The 15,911-nt window shown below is 49.7% G+C and overlaps 1 protein-coding gene and 1 non-coding gene across 4 annotated transcripts in view; one reads left to right on the top strand and one right to left on the bottom strand.

Annotated features, from left to right (window-relative positions):
* Window positions 1-15,911, top strand: part of Stk40 (serine/threonine kinase 40) — a 52,297-nt gene that overhangs the window by 19,050 nt on the left and 17,336 nt on the right. For all 3 annotated transcript variants that reach the window (XR_006147080.1, XM_042677034.1, XM_042677035.1), the window contains exons 2-7: window positions 14-133; window positions 4,685-4,770; window positions 5,089-5,232; window positions 8,959-9,186; window positions 9,808-9,860; window positions 15,658-15,773. Coding sequence is in view for 2 of the 3 variants with exons in the window: in XM_042677034.1 (XP_042532968.1) it covers window positions 22-133; window positions 4,685-4,770; window positions 5,089-5,232; window positions 8,959-9,186; window positions 9,808-9,860; window positions 15,658-15,773 (739 nt within the window). In the remaining variant the exon portion in view is untranslated. The remainder of the gene's footprint in view (window positions 1-13; window positions 134-4,684; window positions 4,771-5,088; window positions 5,233-8,958; window positions 9,187-9,807; window positions 9,861-15,657; window positions 15,774-15,911) is intronic.
* Window positions 6,052-6,158, bottom strand: LOC122113102. The gene has a single exon (XR_006148379.1). It is a non-coding gene; the product is annotated as a U6 spliceosomal RNA (small nuclear RNA).

Genomic DNA, 15,911 nt, shown 5'->3' with positions numbered 1-15,911 from the left:
CTGTCTTGTCTAGAGCTGAGGATGAAGCGGAGAGCATCAGACAGAGGAGCTGGGGAAACGTCGGCCAGGGCGAAGGCTCTAGGGAGTGGAATTTCTGGAAACAATGCAAAGAGAGCCGGACCATTTATCCTTGGTAAGCCTCTCACTGGCAGGAGAATGGGTTTGCTGGGGGTAGGGCTGGCAGGAGGGCTTCCATGATCTGACTTGCAGATAGCATTGTGGGGTACCCACCCACAGCTATGTAAAGTCCTGACCAACCCCAGATCTGGTCACACGCTTCACTGCTTCAAGTGGAATATACAGTAGAAAATCCTTATGTGAGTCTCAGCTGAGAACCAACTATCTCTTCCCTCAGAGATCCACATGTGAGGCCCAAGAATGGCCTTGTGCCCACAGGAAACACAGTTGCATTAGAACGCAAGATCCTTCATCTAAGTCTCTGTCTGACCATCCAATATAGCATGGTTAATTTCACAGGGCTTTTTGTGTTGCAACCTCTAAACTTCTTTTTTGGGGTGGGGGGCTGTCCTGGGCTTGAACTCTGAGCCTGGGTGCTGTCCCTCAGCTCTTCAGCTCAAGGCTAGTGCTTTACCACTTGGGCCACAGCGCCACTTCTGGCTTTTTCTGCTTATGTGGTACTGAGGAATCAAACCCAGGGCCTCATGCATGCGAGGCAAGCACTCTACCACTGAGCCAACTTACCAGTCCCAGCCAACTTCCCAGCTACCCCCCACACACACACCAACTTCTTATAAAATAGGCACAGAAATCCTGCAAAGTTGGGCTTTCTACAGGATTTCTCAGTGCTGTTAATGGCCAGGGTGTGGCTACACCCCAGATCTGCACCAAAGGCTGGGTGTGACTTTTGCTTTGGTACAGCATTTTTTTTTTTTTTTGCCGGTCGTGGACCTGAACTCTGGGCCTAGGCGCTGTCCCTCAGCTCTTCAGCTCAAGGCGAGCGCTCTACCGCTTGAGCCACAGCACCACTTCCGGCTTTTTCTGTTTATGTGGTGCTGAGAAATCGAACCCAGGGCCTCAGGCATGCAAGGCAAGCACTCTACCACTGAGCCATCTTCCCAGCCCTGGTACAGCATTTTATGTAGGATTTTTTTTTTTTTTTTCGGTCATGGGGCTTGAACTCTGGACCTGAACGCTGTCCCTCAGCTCTTCAAGCTCAAGGCTAGCACTCTACCACTTGAGCTACAGTACCACTTCTGGTTTTCTGGTGGTTTATTGGAGATAAGAGTTTCATGGACTTTCCTGCCGGGCTGGCTTTGAACCTCGATCCTCAGATCTCAGCCTTCTAAGTAGCTAAGATTACAAGCATGAGCCACTGGTGCTCAGCTTGTGTAGGATTATTTTAGCATCAGGCATTCAACAAATAGCTAATAATGGTGCCTACTATTCACCAGACCTGGGCTGTTGCCAGTGATGCAGCAAGTGATAAAAATGTTAAGTCTCTGTCCTCATGGAACTTAACATTCTTTTCTGTTGGAAAAAGAAAGACTAAATAAGAAAAGACAATCACTGAGCTAGACTTAGTGACTCACACCTGGATTTTCACCTATTTAGGAGATAGAGACAACTAGCCCAGGCAAAAAGTAAGACCCCATCTTAATTAAAAAAAAAAAGTTTGGCATAATGATTCACCCCTGTAATTACAGTTGTACCAGAGGTATTGTAGGAGGAGATAGTTGTAGGAGGATCCAGTCTAAACTAGCCTAAGTTTAAAAAAAAAAATACAAAACCTTATCTGAAAACTAACTAAACAAGTTGTAGAGCACCTGCTTAGCAAGTACAAAACCCTAAGGTCGGGCTCCATTTACCACCGAAAGGAAAAAGAGAGACAGCAGCAGAGGGAGGAAAGGGAAGGAACAGGGAAGATGAGCTTGGTGCTACTAAGTGACTGGAAGGAAATAAACCAGATGGTATGTGGGTGAAAAAGGCCTATAGATACTGCAGCCAAGAATGGCCCCTATGAGGAAGTGGCATTTGCACTGATACCAAGCTTGAGAAGGAGCAGCCATGTGAAAGGCAGGAGGAACAGCAAGTACCTATAAGGGGAGGGAAAGCAGGAGGAGCCTCCTATAGCATGGCAGGAAAGAGGATGGAGCAAGTAAGTTAGAAAGGGTGGGCAGGAAGAAATCATGCAAAGCCTGGGAGGCCAAAAGAAAGTTTGGGTTGTATGCTGAGAGCAGTGGAGAACTGCTAAGCTTTTTTCACAACAGCAGTGCTGTGATACCATCTCATCTGTACTCTGAAAGCATAGGCGTGTGCTATCACAGGACAGGGAGCACTGTGATGGTCCAAGAGCTGAGAGCAGGCAGTGCTATCAGACTCTCCAGTGGAGACTGGTAAAGCTGTAGTGTTCTGGATTGATCCCTAGGGATGCTGGAGTGGCTGAGTCAGAGGGACAATGTCACTCTGGGATCTCTATCTCACAGATGTGCTCCAGAAGTTCCAGCATTACCCAGAGTCAAAAGATACCTCCTTGGCCTGGGAATGTGGCTCAGTGTTAGAGTGCTTACCTAGCATGCATGAAGCCCTGTATTGAATTCCTCAGTATCACATAAACAGAAAAAGCCAGAAGTGGCACTGTGGCTCAAGTGAACAAAGGAAGCTCAGGTACAGTGCTCAGGCCCTGAGTTCAAGCTCCAGGACTGGCCAGAAAAAAGCAGGCAAACACACACCTTCTTATTTGCCAGGTGTTAGTTGCTCACACCTATAATCTTAGCTACTAAGGAAGCTGAGATTGCAGGTCAAAGTCAACTCAGGTAGGAAAAGTCCATGAGACTATCTCCAATTAATCACACACACACAAAAAGGGTAGAGCACTACCCTTGAGCAAAAAAGCTCAGGAATAATGTCCAGGCCCTGAGTTTAAGTTCACACACACACACACACACCCTCTCCTTTTGAGGGACACACACACACACACACATACACACACACACACACACACACACACACCCTCTTCTTTTGAGGGATGGACCAGCTAAGACCACACACACACACACACACACACACTCCTTTTGAGAAATGGACCGGCTAAGCTAAGACCACACACACACACACACACACACACACACACACACACACACACACACACACACCCACACCCTCTTCTTTTGAGGGATGGACCAGCTAAGACCACACACACATATACACACACACACACACACACACACACACACTCCTTTTGAGAAATGGACCGGCTAAGCTAAGACCACACACACACACACACACACTCACACACACACACACACACACACCCTCTTCTTTTGAGGGATGGACCAGCTAAGACCACACACACACACACACACACTCCTTTTGAGAAATGGACCGGCTAAGCTAAGACCACACACACACACACACACACACACACACACACACACACACACACACACACACACACACACACACACACACACACACACACTCCTTTTGAGAAATGGACCAGCTAAGCTAAGACCACACACACACACATACACACACAGTCCTTTTGAGAAATGGACCAGCTAAGCTAAGACCACACACACACACACACACACACACTCTCCTTTTGAGAAATGGACCAGCTAAGCTAAGACCACACTCTCTCTCTCTCTCTCTCTCTCTCTCTCTCTCTCTCTCTCTCTCTCTCTCTCGAAATGGACCAGCTAAGACCAGGTGCAGCGCAGTCAGATAGCTATACCATTTTGGGAGGTGAGGCTGTTTAAGTTCAAAGACTGACACACACACACGCACGCGCACACACACGCGCACACACACACACACACACACACCTTTTGAGAAATGGACCAGCTAAGACCAGGTGCAACGCAGTCAGATAGATGTGCCGTTTTGGGAGGTGAGGCTGTGAGAATATTCCACCAAGAAACTTGATGGGTGGGGCTGGGAAGGTGGCTCAGTGGTAGAGCACTTGCCTTGCATGCATGAGGCCCTGGGTTCGATTCCTCAGCATCACATAAGCAGAAAAAAAAAGCCAGAAGTGGTGCTATGGTTCAAGTGGTAGTGTGCTAGCCTTGAGCTGAAGAGCTGAGGGACGGCGTCCAGGCCCAGAGTTCAGGCCCCACGACCCGGCCAAAAAAAAAAAAAAAAGAAACTTGATGGGTGAAGTTCAGTGGGCATGAACTCTGTAGTACCCTCTTAAAGAGATGTAGTTGCCAGGTACCAGAGGCTCATGCTTATATTCCTAGCTACTTGGGAGGCTGATATCTGAGGATCACCGTTCAAAGCCAGCCTGCGCAGGAAAGTCCATGAGACTCTTTTTTTTTTTTTTGCCGGTCATGGGGCCTGAACTCTGGGCCTGGGTGCTGTCCCTCAGCTCTTCAGCTCAAGGCTAGCACTCTACCACTGGAGCCACAGCGCCACTTCCGGCTTTTTCTGTTTATGTGGTGCTGAGGAATCGAACCCAGGGCCTCATGCTTACAAGGCATGCACTCTACTGCTGAGCTACCTTCCCAGCCCCCATAAGACTCTTATCTCCAATTAACCACCAGAAAATCGGAAGTGATGCTATGGTTCAAGTGGTAGAGTGCTAGCCTTGATCTGAAGAGCTGGGGTACAGTGTCCAGGCTCAGAGTTCAAACCCTGCGGGATATAGTCATATATATATGTGGTAACATAGGGCTATGACAGCCAGAATTTCTGAAAAGTAAGCCAATGGCCCTCTGTGCTTTAGGTCCCCGTCTGGGCAATTCACCAGTGCCAAGCATTGTGCAGTGTTTGGCAAGGAAAGATGGCACAGATGACTTCTATCAGCTGAAGGTAAGCAAGTGATGGGGTGGGATCCTTGGGATCCAAGGCCTATCCTGGCAGCTGCTCCCTACCTCCTCTACCTTTACACATGCATCACTGACTGAGAGTAGCACTTTCTTCCTGAGGAGCTATCAAGTTTACAATCTCATATAGAACAATACTGCTTTTAATGAACAGCTTATTCTGTGCATAAATATAAATGCTATCACATTATGAAAAGCGTTTTATGTCACATGGTAGGAAGCAAACATACTTCCCTTGTTCCAGCTCTTCTGCCGTGTAGAAGGAGGTTTTCTCTGTTGCTTTTCTTTTTGTGCTTCCCTAAAGATCCTTACCCTTGAAGAGAGAGGTGAGCAAGGCATAGAGAGCCAAGAGGAGAGGCAGGGCAAGATGCTGCTGCACACTGAGTACTCTCTGCTCTCCCTGCTGCACACACAGGATGGCGTGGTCCACCACCACGGGCTCTTCCAGGTGAGTAGCCTGTCTGCCACTCCTTCCAACCCCAGCTGACACATCTTCGGGCCACATCCATTCTGAGCAGCTCTTGGCATAGAGTCCCTGGCATCCCTGCCCTGCTGGCTGAAGAACTTGGGCAAGATCAATTAGAGTTCAGGCTTAGCTGCTGCAGTGCCACTGTGATGATTATCTTGGCCTAGCAGGAACCCACACAGCTGACATCTTAACTATGGCCAGGCTTTCTTTGAAGTGCTTTTTGTTTTGTTTTGTTTTCAGAGAAAAAGAAGGAAAGCAGGAAGTCATTTAAAGAGTTTCATTGTCAGGAATTGACCAGGCTGGAGTGGAGGGGGAGGGCAATGAGGAAGACTTGGGCCACCTGTAGATCAATCACCACTGTTGTTTTTGGTCCTGAAGTCCTTTTGCCTGCCCAGGCATTTCAGTTTGTACATCAGATGTCCTTGAGCTGCTGTTGTTTGGCCTCAAGCAAGTCATTTCAGGTCATCAGTCTGAAATGTGTACAGTGGGAGAATGAGAGCAGGCCCTGCCTCTCAGGCAGTTTGCAAGACGAGTGAGCATGGAAAGCACCATGCAATGTAGTACACACTCATCACAGTTTCAAGCAATAAGAGCTTCTGTCAGCTGGATTTCCTGCCATGAAATAAATGGAAAATGCCTCCCACACCCACATTCACACCCTCTCAAGATCTTATTCTTAGTTTTCAATTAGAGGCCACTCCAAAAATTTTATGTTTCCCTTAAACGTGAAGGAAGTCAAATTGAATGCGGTTGTGATTTATTAGTATCTTCTCTTTGACATCTTTTTTTTTTTTTTTTAAAAATATGGAACGCTTCACGAATTTGCGTGTCATCCTTGCGCAGGGGCCATGCTAATCTTCTCTGTATCGTTCCAATTTTAGTATATGTGTTGCCGAAGCGAACATTTCTCTTTGACATCTTTAAGTGTTTGGCCTTGGTTTACATCCTTTTGAACAAGAGAGTCTAGGTGATCAAAAGTGTTTCCAGGGGCTGGGAAGGTGGCTCAGTGGTAGAGTGCTTGCCTTGCATGCATGAGGCCCTGGGTTCAATTCCTAAAGCACCATATAAGCGGAAGTGGCGCTGTGGCTCAAGTGGTACAGCGCTAACCTTGAGCTGAAAAGCTGAGGGACAGCACCCAGGCCCAGAGGTCAAGCCCCATGACTGACAAAAAGAAAAAAAAAAACTTTCTAGCTGGGCACTGGTGGCTCAACCAATAATCCCTACTCAGGATGCTGAGATCTGAAGAATGCAGGTCGAAGCCAGGCTAGACAGGAAAGCCTGTTAGGTTCTTATCTCCATTAACTACCCCCCAAAAAAGCCAGAAATGGAGCTGTGGTTCAAGTGGTAGAGCATTGGTCTTGAGCAAAAAAAGTTCAGGGACAGTTCCCAGACTCTGAGTTCAAGCCCCAGGACTGGGACTCCCTCCACACACCCCCCCCCCCATAGAAAAAAGAAAAAGAAAAACACACACATTTTAAAAAAAAAGGAGGGGGGACTGGGAAGGTGGCTCAGTGGTAGAGCGCTTGCCTTGCATGCCTGAAGCCCTGGGTTCGATTCCTCAGCACCACATAAGCAAAAAGAAAAAAGCTGGAAGTGGCGCTGTGGCTCAAGTGGTAGAGCGCTAGCCTTGAGCTGAAGAGCTGAGGGACAGCGCCCAGGCCCAGAGTTCAGGCCCCACGACTGGACCCAAAAAAAAGGCACAGGCACCAGTAGTTCACATGTATCCCTATATACCTAGCTATTTGGGAAGCTGAGATCAGGAAGACTACGATTTGAGGCCAGCACCAACAGAGTATATTCACAAGACCCCTTCTCAACCAATTGTTGCTGTCATACCAGCTAGGTCATAGAAGGTTGAGATAGAGAGGATTGAAGTTCAAGTCAGCCTAAGCAGAATTTTCCCAGCTATAGCAGAAAGCCTAAAATTGGTAAATCTCAACCAGGCATGTACTCAGATAGGAAATGAGACTCTATCACAAAAATAACCAGTACAAGCCGGGTGCTGGTGGCTCACGCCTGTAATCCGAGCTACTCAAGAGGCTGAGATCTGAGGATCACAGTTCAAAGCCAGCCCAAGCAGCAAAGTCCATGAGACTCTTATCTCCAACAAACTACCAGAAAACCAGAGCTGTAGCTCAAGTGGTAGAGTATTAGCCTTCAGCTGAAGAGCTGAGAGACAGCACCCAGGCCCAGAGTTCAAGCCCCATGACTAAGTACAAATTGAAGTGGCTCCAAATGGTAGAATCCCTGCTTAGCAAGCATGAAATCCTGACTTTAAACCCTAGTAATATGGAAAAATAATAGTACCAAAAAGGGCTGGAGATGTGACTCCATACTAGTACATCTATCTACATGCATGAAGCCCTCAGTTCAAACCAGCACCAGCTCTAGCTCTCCTTTATAGATAAGAACAAGAAGCCAGGCACTGGTGGCTCACACTTGTAATCCTAGCTATTTAAAGGACTGAGATGTGAGGATCATGGTGAGAAGCCAGCCCAAGCTGAAGTATATGACACTATTATCTCTAATTATTCACCAAAAAGTGGAAGTGGAGCTGTGGCTCAAAGTGGTAGAGCACTAGCCTTGAGTGAAAGAGCTCAGGGACCGTATCCAGGCTCAGCTTCAAGCCCCACAAAACCAACAACAACAACAAAAAAAGAGTCAGAGGTTGAGATTGTGGCTTAGTGGTAGAGTGCTTGCCTAGCATGCATGAAGCCCTGGGTTCAATTCCTCAGTACCACATAAAAAGAAAAAGCCAGAAGTGGTGCTGTGGCTTAAGTGGTAGAATGCTAGGCCTGCACAAAAGCAGCTCGGGGACAGTGCCTGGGCCCTGAGTTCCCCAAGACTGGCAAAAGAAATAAAAGAAAAAGAAAAAAAGAACCAGAGACTTGGAAAGGGTAAGCAAACTGCCACATCTCCCACAGTTGAGATGAAGTGGAACTAAACAAACCCAGGCATGTACGGCCACAACCATACCCTTAGCCGTAATTATGTGACTTCCCTGGAGTACTGTGGCCCAGTGGAAAGCTGCTGTCTTACAAAGAGCACTGTGTGACCTTCTGGAATTGACCTCTTTGTAACTGCCTCCATTGACATAGATGAGAATGACATGGTAATAGCTGGAATCTTTTTTTTGGGGGGGGGGGAGGGGTTCCGGTCGTGGGCCTGAAATCTGGGCCTGGGCGCTGTCCCTCAGCTCTTCAGCTCAAGGCTGGCACTCTACCACTTGAGCCACAGCGCCACTTCCAGCTTTTTTTTTCTTCTGCTTATATGGTGTTGAGGAATCAAACCCAGGGCCTCATGCATGCAAGGCAAGTGCTCTACCACTGAGCCACCTTCCCAGCCCCATGGAATCTTGAGTTCTATGGAGGGAGGTTGCCCCAGATCTCCAAGTTTGCTGCTCCTGCAGTGGGCTAAAAGGGCCAGTTGGCTTTAAATCCTCACTCAAGTTTTTGTTTTGTTTTGTTTTGTTTTCTTAAGTTTTTTTACAGTATGATCAAAGCATAGACCTTAACCTGAGATACTAACCTGAGATGCACTTGGCATTTGGAAGCTAAGCAGTACTGAGCTCTGTCAGCTACCCAGGCCTCCAGGCTTGCTTTAGGTTCTCTCATTGGTTTGAGTAACCATTTCCAGAGGGGAGTCCTATACCCTTGGCTTTGGCCTACCAGGTCACAGCCAAGCCCTGGTTCCCTTGGCCTCCAGGACCGCACCTGTGAAGTTGTTGAGGACACAGAATCCAGTCGAATGGTTAAAAAGATGAAGAAACGCATCTGCCTTGTCTTGGACTGCCTCTGTGCTCATGACTTCAGTGACAAGACGGCCGACCTGATCAACCTACAGCACTATGTCATCAAGGAGAAGAGGCTCAGCGAGCGGGAGACCGTGGTCATCTTCTATGATGTGGTCCGGGTGGTGGAGGCCCTGCACCAGGTGAGGCCCTGTCCCCCTCTCCTCTCAGCACTGTGGCTCCCTGGCTCCCCCCAGGGCCTCACTTGCCACAGAAAGCCACCTTTCCTGATGCTGCTCAGCAAAAGGCAGCTCTGTCCAGAGGAAAGCTGCTGAACAACAGATGCTCCAGGTGAGCACAGTGCCGTAGGCCTCTGAGGCGGTTTCTAGTGAGGGCCAATGGAGCAGCCCAGCAGAGGTCCATGAAGTAATTCCCCACCAGCTGGGAAGCTCCAGGACAGCTACAAGATGCCTACCCAGTGACTGCAGCCTTGTAGAATTAATGTGTCAGGTATCCAAGGTCAGGCACTGGAAAGCTTGAGCCTGGTTTCTTAGTGACAGGAAACAGGACATTTTATCTCTGACCTGTAGCCCCAGGATGATGGTTGGTTCCTTTCTGAAGGTTGTCCATGGAGAGAAGAGGGAGAGGAAAGGGAGAAGAGGCTCCCATTAGCTGCTGTCCTGAGGGGAGAAGGAAGTAAGGAAAGAGCTCAGGAGGGGCCCATCTTATCACTTCGGACACCCATTTAATGAGGCCTAAGAGATGTGTCCTAGGGTATTCTACCTCACACTTGTGGTGCAAACCATCTGCCCATTGGTTTTCAGAAAAACATTGTACACAGAGACCTGAAGCTTGGGAACATGGTGCTCAATAAAAGGTAAGATTCTATTTCTTCTTCTGTCTTTGGGATTGGTAGAAATTGAAGCCCCTTGAAGATTCTGACTCCAAGCAGCCCAGCCTCCCAAAATCGAGAGCTTGGGGTAGGATACTGGGTCAGATCTGTCTGTTGCCTAATAGGAATATGGTGCTTTCTGAGACTGGGAACTTAGAGCTATAAAAGTGGCTATGGAAAGGGATTTTAGTAGGCTCCCTGGCCATAGTGGGTGTTCATTAAATGACTGTAACAATGGACAGAAGGATTAAAGAGAGCAAGATGGGGCCTTGGCTGCCAGTTGGGCTCCTCAGAGAACAGATCATGTGGGCTGGGGGTACTGACTAGGCAGTGCTCTGGGAGAAGGAGGCGACTTGGCTGAGGGAGAAGCTGAACTATAAGGATAACATAGCAGGGCCTTAGCATGAAAACATGAGAGCGGTCCAGCTCCAGCTCAGAGGACATGGCCTTGGGTTAGACAGCTACTTTTGGCAATGTAGTCTTCCTAGAAAGAACTGACCTGGGCTGGGAATGTGGCTTAGTGGTAGAGTGCTTGCCTAGTGTGCATGTAATCCTAGCTACTCAGGAGGCTGAGATCTGAGGATTGCGGTTCAAAGCCAGCCTGGGCAGGAAAGTCTCCAATAAACCACCAGAAAAACAGAAACGTGGTACTATGGCGCAAGTGGTAGAGTCCTTGCCTTGAGCTGAAGAGCTCAGGGACAGCGCTCAGGCCCAAAGTTCAAGCCCCATGACCAACCAAAGAAAAAGAAGTGGCCTGGTAGTGATTTGTTCCATGATGTGATCAGACTAGCCCAGGAGAGTGTCCTGAGCCCACTGTCCCTGCAAAGTATCTGAAGCCTCAATGGTCCAAGGAAAGGGAGCTCTGCCAAGGGCAGAGGACTCGAGCCCAGCACACCACTGGAAAGTGCTGTGTACTTCAGTGGCCAAGCTGGCCTCGCCATCCATCACCTTCCCCTAGTTCTGGAGCTATAAACTCATCTCTAGGCCCATGGAGCTTGCCATATGCAGTACTGACAAGAATACAGGTATCCCATTGAGAACAGCACTTGGAGCAGACTGCCAGCTGAGTCAAGTCTACAAAGGATAAGTAAAACGTACTAGCCTGAAACAGTAAAGAGATGAGAGCTTTACCCTGTCATGCCTTGCAGGGAGGAGGGAAGAAAACAGGAAATTCCAGGGCTGCTTGGACCCCATCTGGCTGAGTAAGTTAGAGAAGAGGAAAAAGCAGGATATGGGGGTCAGACTTGGCTCATGTCCCAGGACTGCCTCTTGTTCTAAAGACCATGAGAGTTCACTAATTTACTCGCTAAGTGAATTTATCTACTGAGGTACCAGCACTTCTTTGCACTCACAATGCTGTAGAGGAAGAGATGATCCCACCTGGAAAAATTGGCCTGAGACTTAGATAAGTGGATGTGAAACTGTCTCACAGGATCAGCCCATCCTAAGAACTTCTAGTGCTGAGGTGGGCTGGAGAGAGGAGAAAGGGCGACCAAGTGTTCACTGTCCTCAGGAAATGGAGCCTGTTGCTGGTGAAGGCCCAAGGGTTCCCCCAGACCTTCCTCTGAATTCAAAGGGAGAATAATGTTAGTACTGGCCACTTTAGCCCTGAGTTGTGGAGAGATACTGTCTTAGAGAGAGACTTGGTAGCTGTGCACATCTGTGATCCCAGCACTCGGGAGGCTAAGGCAGAAATATTGGGAGGTTAAGATCAGCCTGGGCTATATAGCAAGTTCCAAATCAGCATGGACTACAGATTCAGACCCTCTCCTCCTGCCTGAAAAGACAAAAATAAGGAGGGGGAATGGAAGGAGGATGGAGGAAGGAAGGAGAAAAAGAAAGGAGGAGGAGGGAGAAGGAGGAGGGAAAAACAAGAAACACACAAAGTGATTTTTTTTTTTTTTTGGTCAGTTGTGGGGCCTGAACTCGGCCTGGGCGCTGTCCCTCAGCTCTTCAGCTCAAGGCTAGCGCTCTACCACTTGAACCACAGCACCACTTCTGGCTTTTTTCTTTTTGCTTATGTGGTGCTGAGGAATTGAACCTAGGGCCTCAGGCATGCAAGGCAAGCGCTCTACCACTGAGCCACCTTCCCAGCCCCACCCCCACCCCCTTTTTTTTTTTGTCTGAGACCAGGATTTAAACTCAATTCCTGATACCCAGCAGTGGCTGGTGCTCCACCAGTGGAGCCATACCTCCAACCTCCATGTCTCCCTCTAAAGCCTTACCTTCCCCACATAGAGTCAGGGGTTGACCTGGAAGAGCTCCAGCTCCTTCCTACCCACCCTGCCAGAGACTCCTGAGCCAGCCAGAGACAGGCAGGTAGCCGGGCTGTGTGCCCCTAAGAAAGGGGACAGGGTGAAATGTCTGTGAGGCAAGCAGCCAGTGACAAGAACAGTTGGCCTTGCGTTGGGTGAGAGGCCAGGACTGAGATCTGGAGTCCTCTTTTGGGGTTAAGTGAGGCTGACTGTGGGCTCTTTCTCTTTGCTCCTTCGTTTTAGGCAGGCAAGTTGCATACCAATTCCTAGAAAAGGAGAACACTGTGGTAGCCCAGAGGCCATAGCTGGAGTGTGACTCACTTAGAGCTGCCCCTGCTGACGCACAGGCCCCTCCACCCCTCACTGCCCTCACCATCCCCTCAGAACCAGCTGGGGGGTCTGGAACTCCCAGGGAGCTGTGTGCCGCCCGGCTGGTGTGGGCGGTGGTGGCAGGGCAGAGAAGCTTTGCCAAGCTTCAGGAGGTCTCAGCGCTGACCCTGTTGCTTCCCATGGAAGACTCTAGGCAGATCCAGGGCTGAGCAGCCACCACACGGAGGGTTGGAAGTCCTGCCGGCAGGGCTCAGTTGAGCTAAGCCTCCCCAGCACCAGTGCTCCATAGCCGGTGTCACTACTTCAGAGGCAGTGAGCGCTTCTCCTGGGATCTCATTGGAAACCTCTGCCAGGCCTGCCAGCAGCAGAAGAGAGGGTATTGGCAACCTGTGCAGGCGACAGGCTGAGCACCCTCCCTGGGCCATCTTATTATCTTGGCAGAGCCAGCTCAGTCCTGAGAGTGGAGCACTGGTATTTTTCCTGTCCCACAGATGAAGAAATTGAACTTTACCAGTATTCATAGGGCAAGAAATGTGGAAAACCCAGGACTAGGCCCTACAAATGAGTTCCTTCCTCTGAACTGTCCACCTTTCAGTGTCATTTTTGTGCCTAAGATGGCCAGGGCACGAAAGATTGGTCTGCTCTGTAGGACCCGTCCAGACCAGATGCCTGAGCAGGCCAGTGTCCAGTGCAGTGACATGAGGGTGGGGAGCATGCTTCCTGTGCCTGTGGCCCTTGCCCTGAACCTTTTGCCTGATTCTCAGGCTCTTAACTGCCCCACAGGCCATGGGGCAGCTTTCCGTAGGGCGCCTGTGTACCCACAGCACACTTCTCCACTAATACACAGAAGACAGACCGGCGTCTGTTTAGCCCCAAGCCCTTTGCCAGCAGAATTCCCCTGGATAGCTGAAGGACTCTCAGTCACTCAGACACAGCTGCTGGGGAAATCCACCCTCAGCCCCATACCCTCTCCCCACCTGAGACTTCATTCTAGAAAGAGATGGCCTGAGGTCCCTTGTGCAGATTCCCTCCCCCAGCTGCCATGTCTGCTGGCTGGCACAGGCCAGCACAGCTGCCTTAGAGGTCTCCTTAATGGCATAACCCCATGCACCTCCAGCTGTGGTGTCCCACACTGTGCTTCCTAGAAAGGCTGAGCCCGTCGCTATCTGCCCCACAGCCTCTTGGGGAGGGGGGATCTGGTTTTCTAGGTCAGGACAGAATGAAGCACAGGACAAGGTGTGAGTCAGCCTGAATGGAATGAAAGGAAAGAGTTGGGACTGGGCATTGTCTGCTCTGGATCCTATTCCATCACTCACTAGGCATGCGGGCTTTGGCCATGTGACTCCTGTGACATAGTTATACCTTCTGAATGGGGCGGTGAGAAAAATCTCCCTCAGGCTGTTGTGAGGAGTGAATGGAAACAATCAACTCCCTCTTGCATGAAAAGGAGAATTGGCAAAAGAGGAAAGAGATGCCACCAGGACTCAAGCTAGCTCTGTGTGTGTCTTAAGTTCAGTTCCCCCAAAGCCTTTAGGAGTATCCCTGATATGCCAAGGGTCCTCTTGAGTCTGGGCCCAGCTTGACTGAATGGTTCTCTGTTCTGCCTATGAGGACCATATTCCTCACTTCACATAGTTCCAGTGTTAGCAGCTCCCAGCCAGGCCCTACTGCTTCAGATGAGGAATCCCGAGATGCCACACCGTATCCGGCCATACTGCAAGGGGCAAATATTGTTGGGAATAGAGTTGGGGATGGACTGCAGTGGATAAGCACTTGGCTGTGTTCATCCCTAACACAAAACAAAACAAAACTCAAGAGCATCAAAGAAAAATCCCAGAAATTAGGACTAGACAAGCACTGCTGAGCACATGGTCTCGTTCATGTTGACTGGGTAGTGTCGCCTCCAGGTGTAGGTGCAGGAGGGCAGCATGGCCTGCCATAGTCCACAGCATCTGTTTGGCTAGGCTTGTGGTGGTGTGCCTGACAAAGCAGGTGTACTCCCTCCACAGAGAGATGCATTCTTTCTATGCATGAGGCCCCACGGCCAGACCCCAGCACTTTCCTGAGAAGACGTTAAATATCTGCTAATCCAACCTTGCCAGGGGAAGCCCAAGATGGCAGCGCCATCCATCCATGTGACCTCGCCAGCTCACAGTGCTTTCCTCTCTGGAGTGAATTTCCCTTCTCAGTAAAAACCCCAGCTCTGGCTGTAGGACTCCTGGGGTCCTTTGAACCATTAGCTCTAAACCCAGAGGGGGCCGTTGGTGCTCTGTCCCCCAGCAGTTGAGCTCATGGCTACTCAGCTGCCCTGCAACTGCACCAGTGTGCACATTCCCTGCCATAGAGTGGGAAGAAGGCCAAGGTTCTGTTTCTTCCTGTTTGCAAAGGTCTTGTTCCTTCCAACATACATAGAGAGTACTATCTTGAAATTGCCCAGAAAAATTCCCCCATTTTTCCAATGCCAGGATCTCCCTCCTACTGGGGTTTTAGAAAGAGAGACTATGTTAGGGTGTACTGTTGCTCTAGGGTACACTGTAATAACTCCTGATATCCCCCACTGATAGCTGGGATGACTCAGGCTTGCTCTCCTCAGCTCCTATGCAGACCTAATTGGACACCAGGGCCTGGGCCCCTTGGAGAGACCTTGGAGCCCACAGTGGATGGGCTGTGCCATCAGTAGTGGAGAATGAAGTATGGCACTAGCTTCCATACTCCACCAGAGTAGAGTAGCTGCACTCAATTTCCTCCTCTGCACGGCTGTGGAGCTTGGGGAGGAGGTGGTAGGCTCGGTCTGCAGGGAGGCCTCCTTACAGCAGGAGGAGGGCTAGGGCTACTCACTTCTGCTGAACTTACTCTCTAACATGTGTGAGTGAGGGAGTCAGGTCACATTTCTCGATCACTCCCAGCCTAGAATATCATGTTCTGCTCTGAGCTGCACCTGAGACTCAGCCAGAACAGCAGGTTTAGGAGAAGGCCCTGCAGCATAAATTGGAATGAAAGGAGCTAGATGCTCTGTTGGATGCTCAGCAGGCAGCCAGAAGAGGATATTGGCCACATTCCTCTGCTCTGTGGGTGGGGTAAGATTGCCCAGCTGTGTTTGTTCAAGATAGGGGCTGGCCCAGCAGGGTACCTGGCTCTCACCTGATGTTCCCAGCTGTGGACAGCCAACTCAATTTAATCTCTGCCTCCCTTCCTAGGACCCATCGAATAACCATCACCAACTTCTGCCTTGGGAAGCATCTTGTGAGCGAAGGAGACCTGCTGAAGGACCAGAGGGGGAGCCCAGCCTACATTAGCCCTGATGTGCTCAGTGGTATGTGTGGACTACCAGCTTTCACACAGCCAGGCTCTGCCAGTAGTGCATTCCCTCACTACATGGGATGTGTGCGCAGCCCCTGGGCTAGGTGCCAGGACTTCACAGTGGCCTAACAAGTACCATTAGGCAAAGGCT

This window comes from Dipodomys spectabilis, unplaced genomic scaffold (assembly GCF_019054845.1).
Source record: "Dipodomys spectabilis isolate Male_0828 unplaced genomic scaffold, ASM1905484v1 ptg000002l, whole genome shotgun sequence".
NCBI classification, from domain to species: domain Eukaryota; kingdom Metazoa; phylum Chordata; class Mammalia; order Rodentia; family Heteromyidae; genus Dipodomys; species Dipodomys spectabilis.
This window is presented reverse-complemented; position numbering and strand designations above follow the sequence as displayed.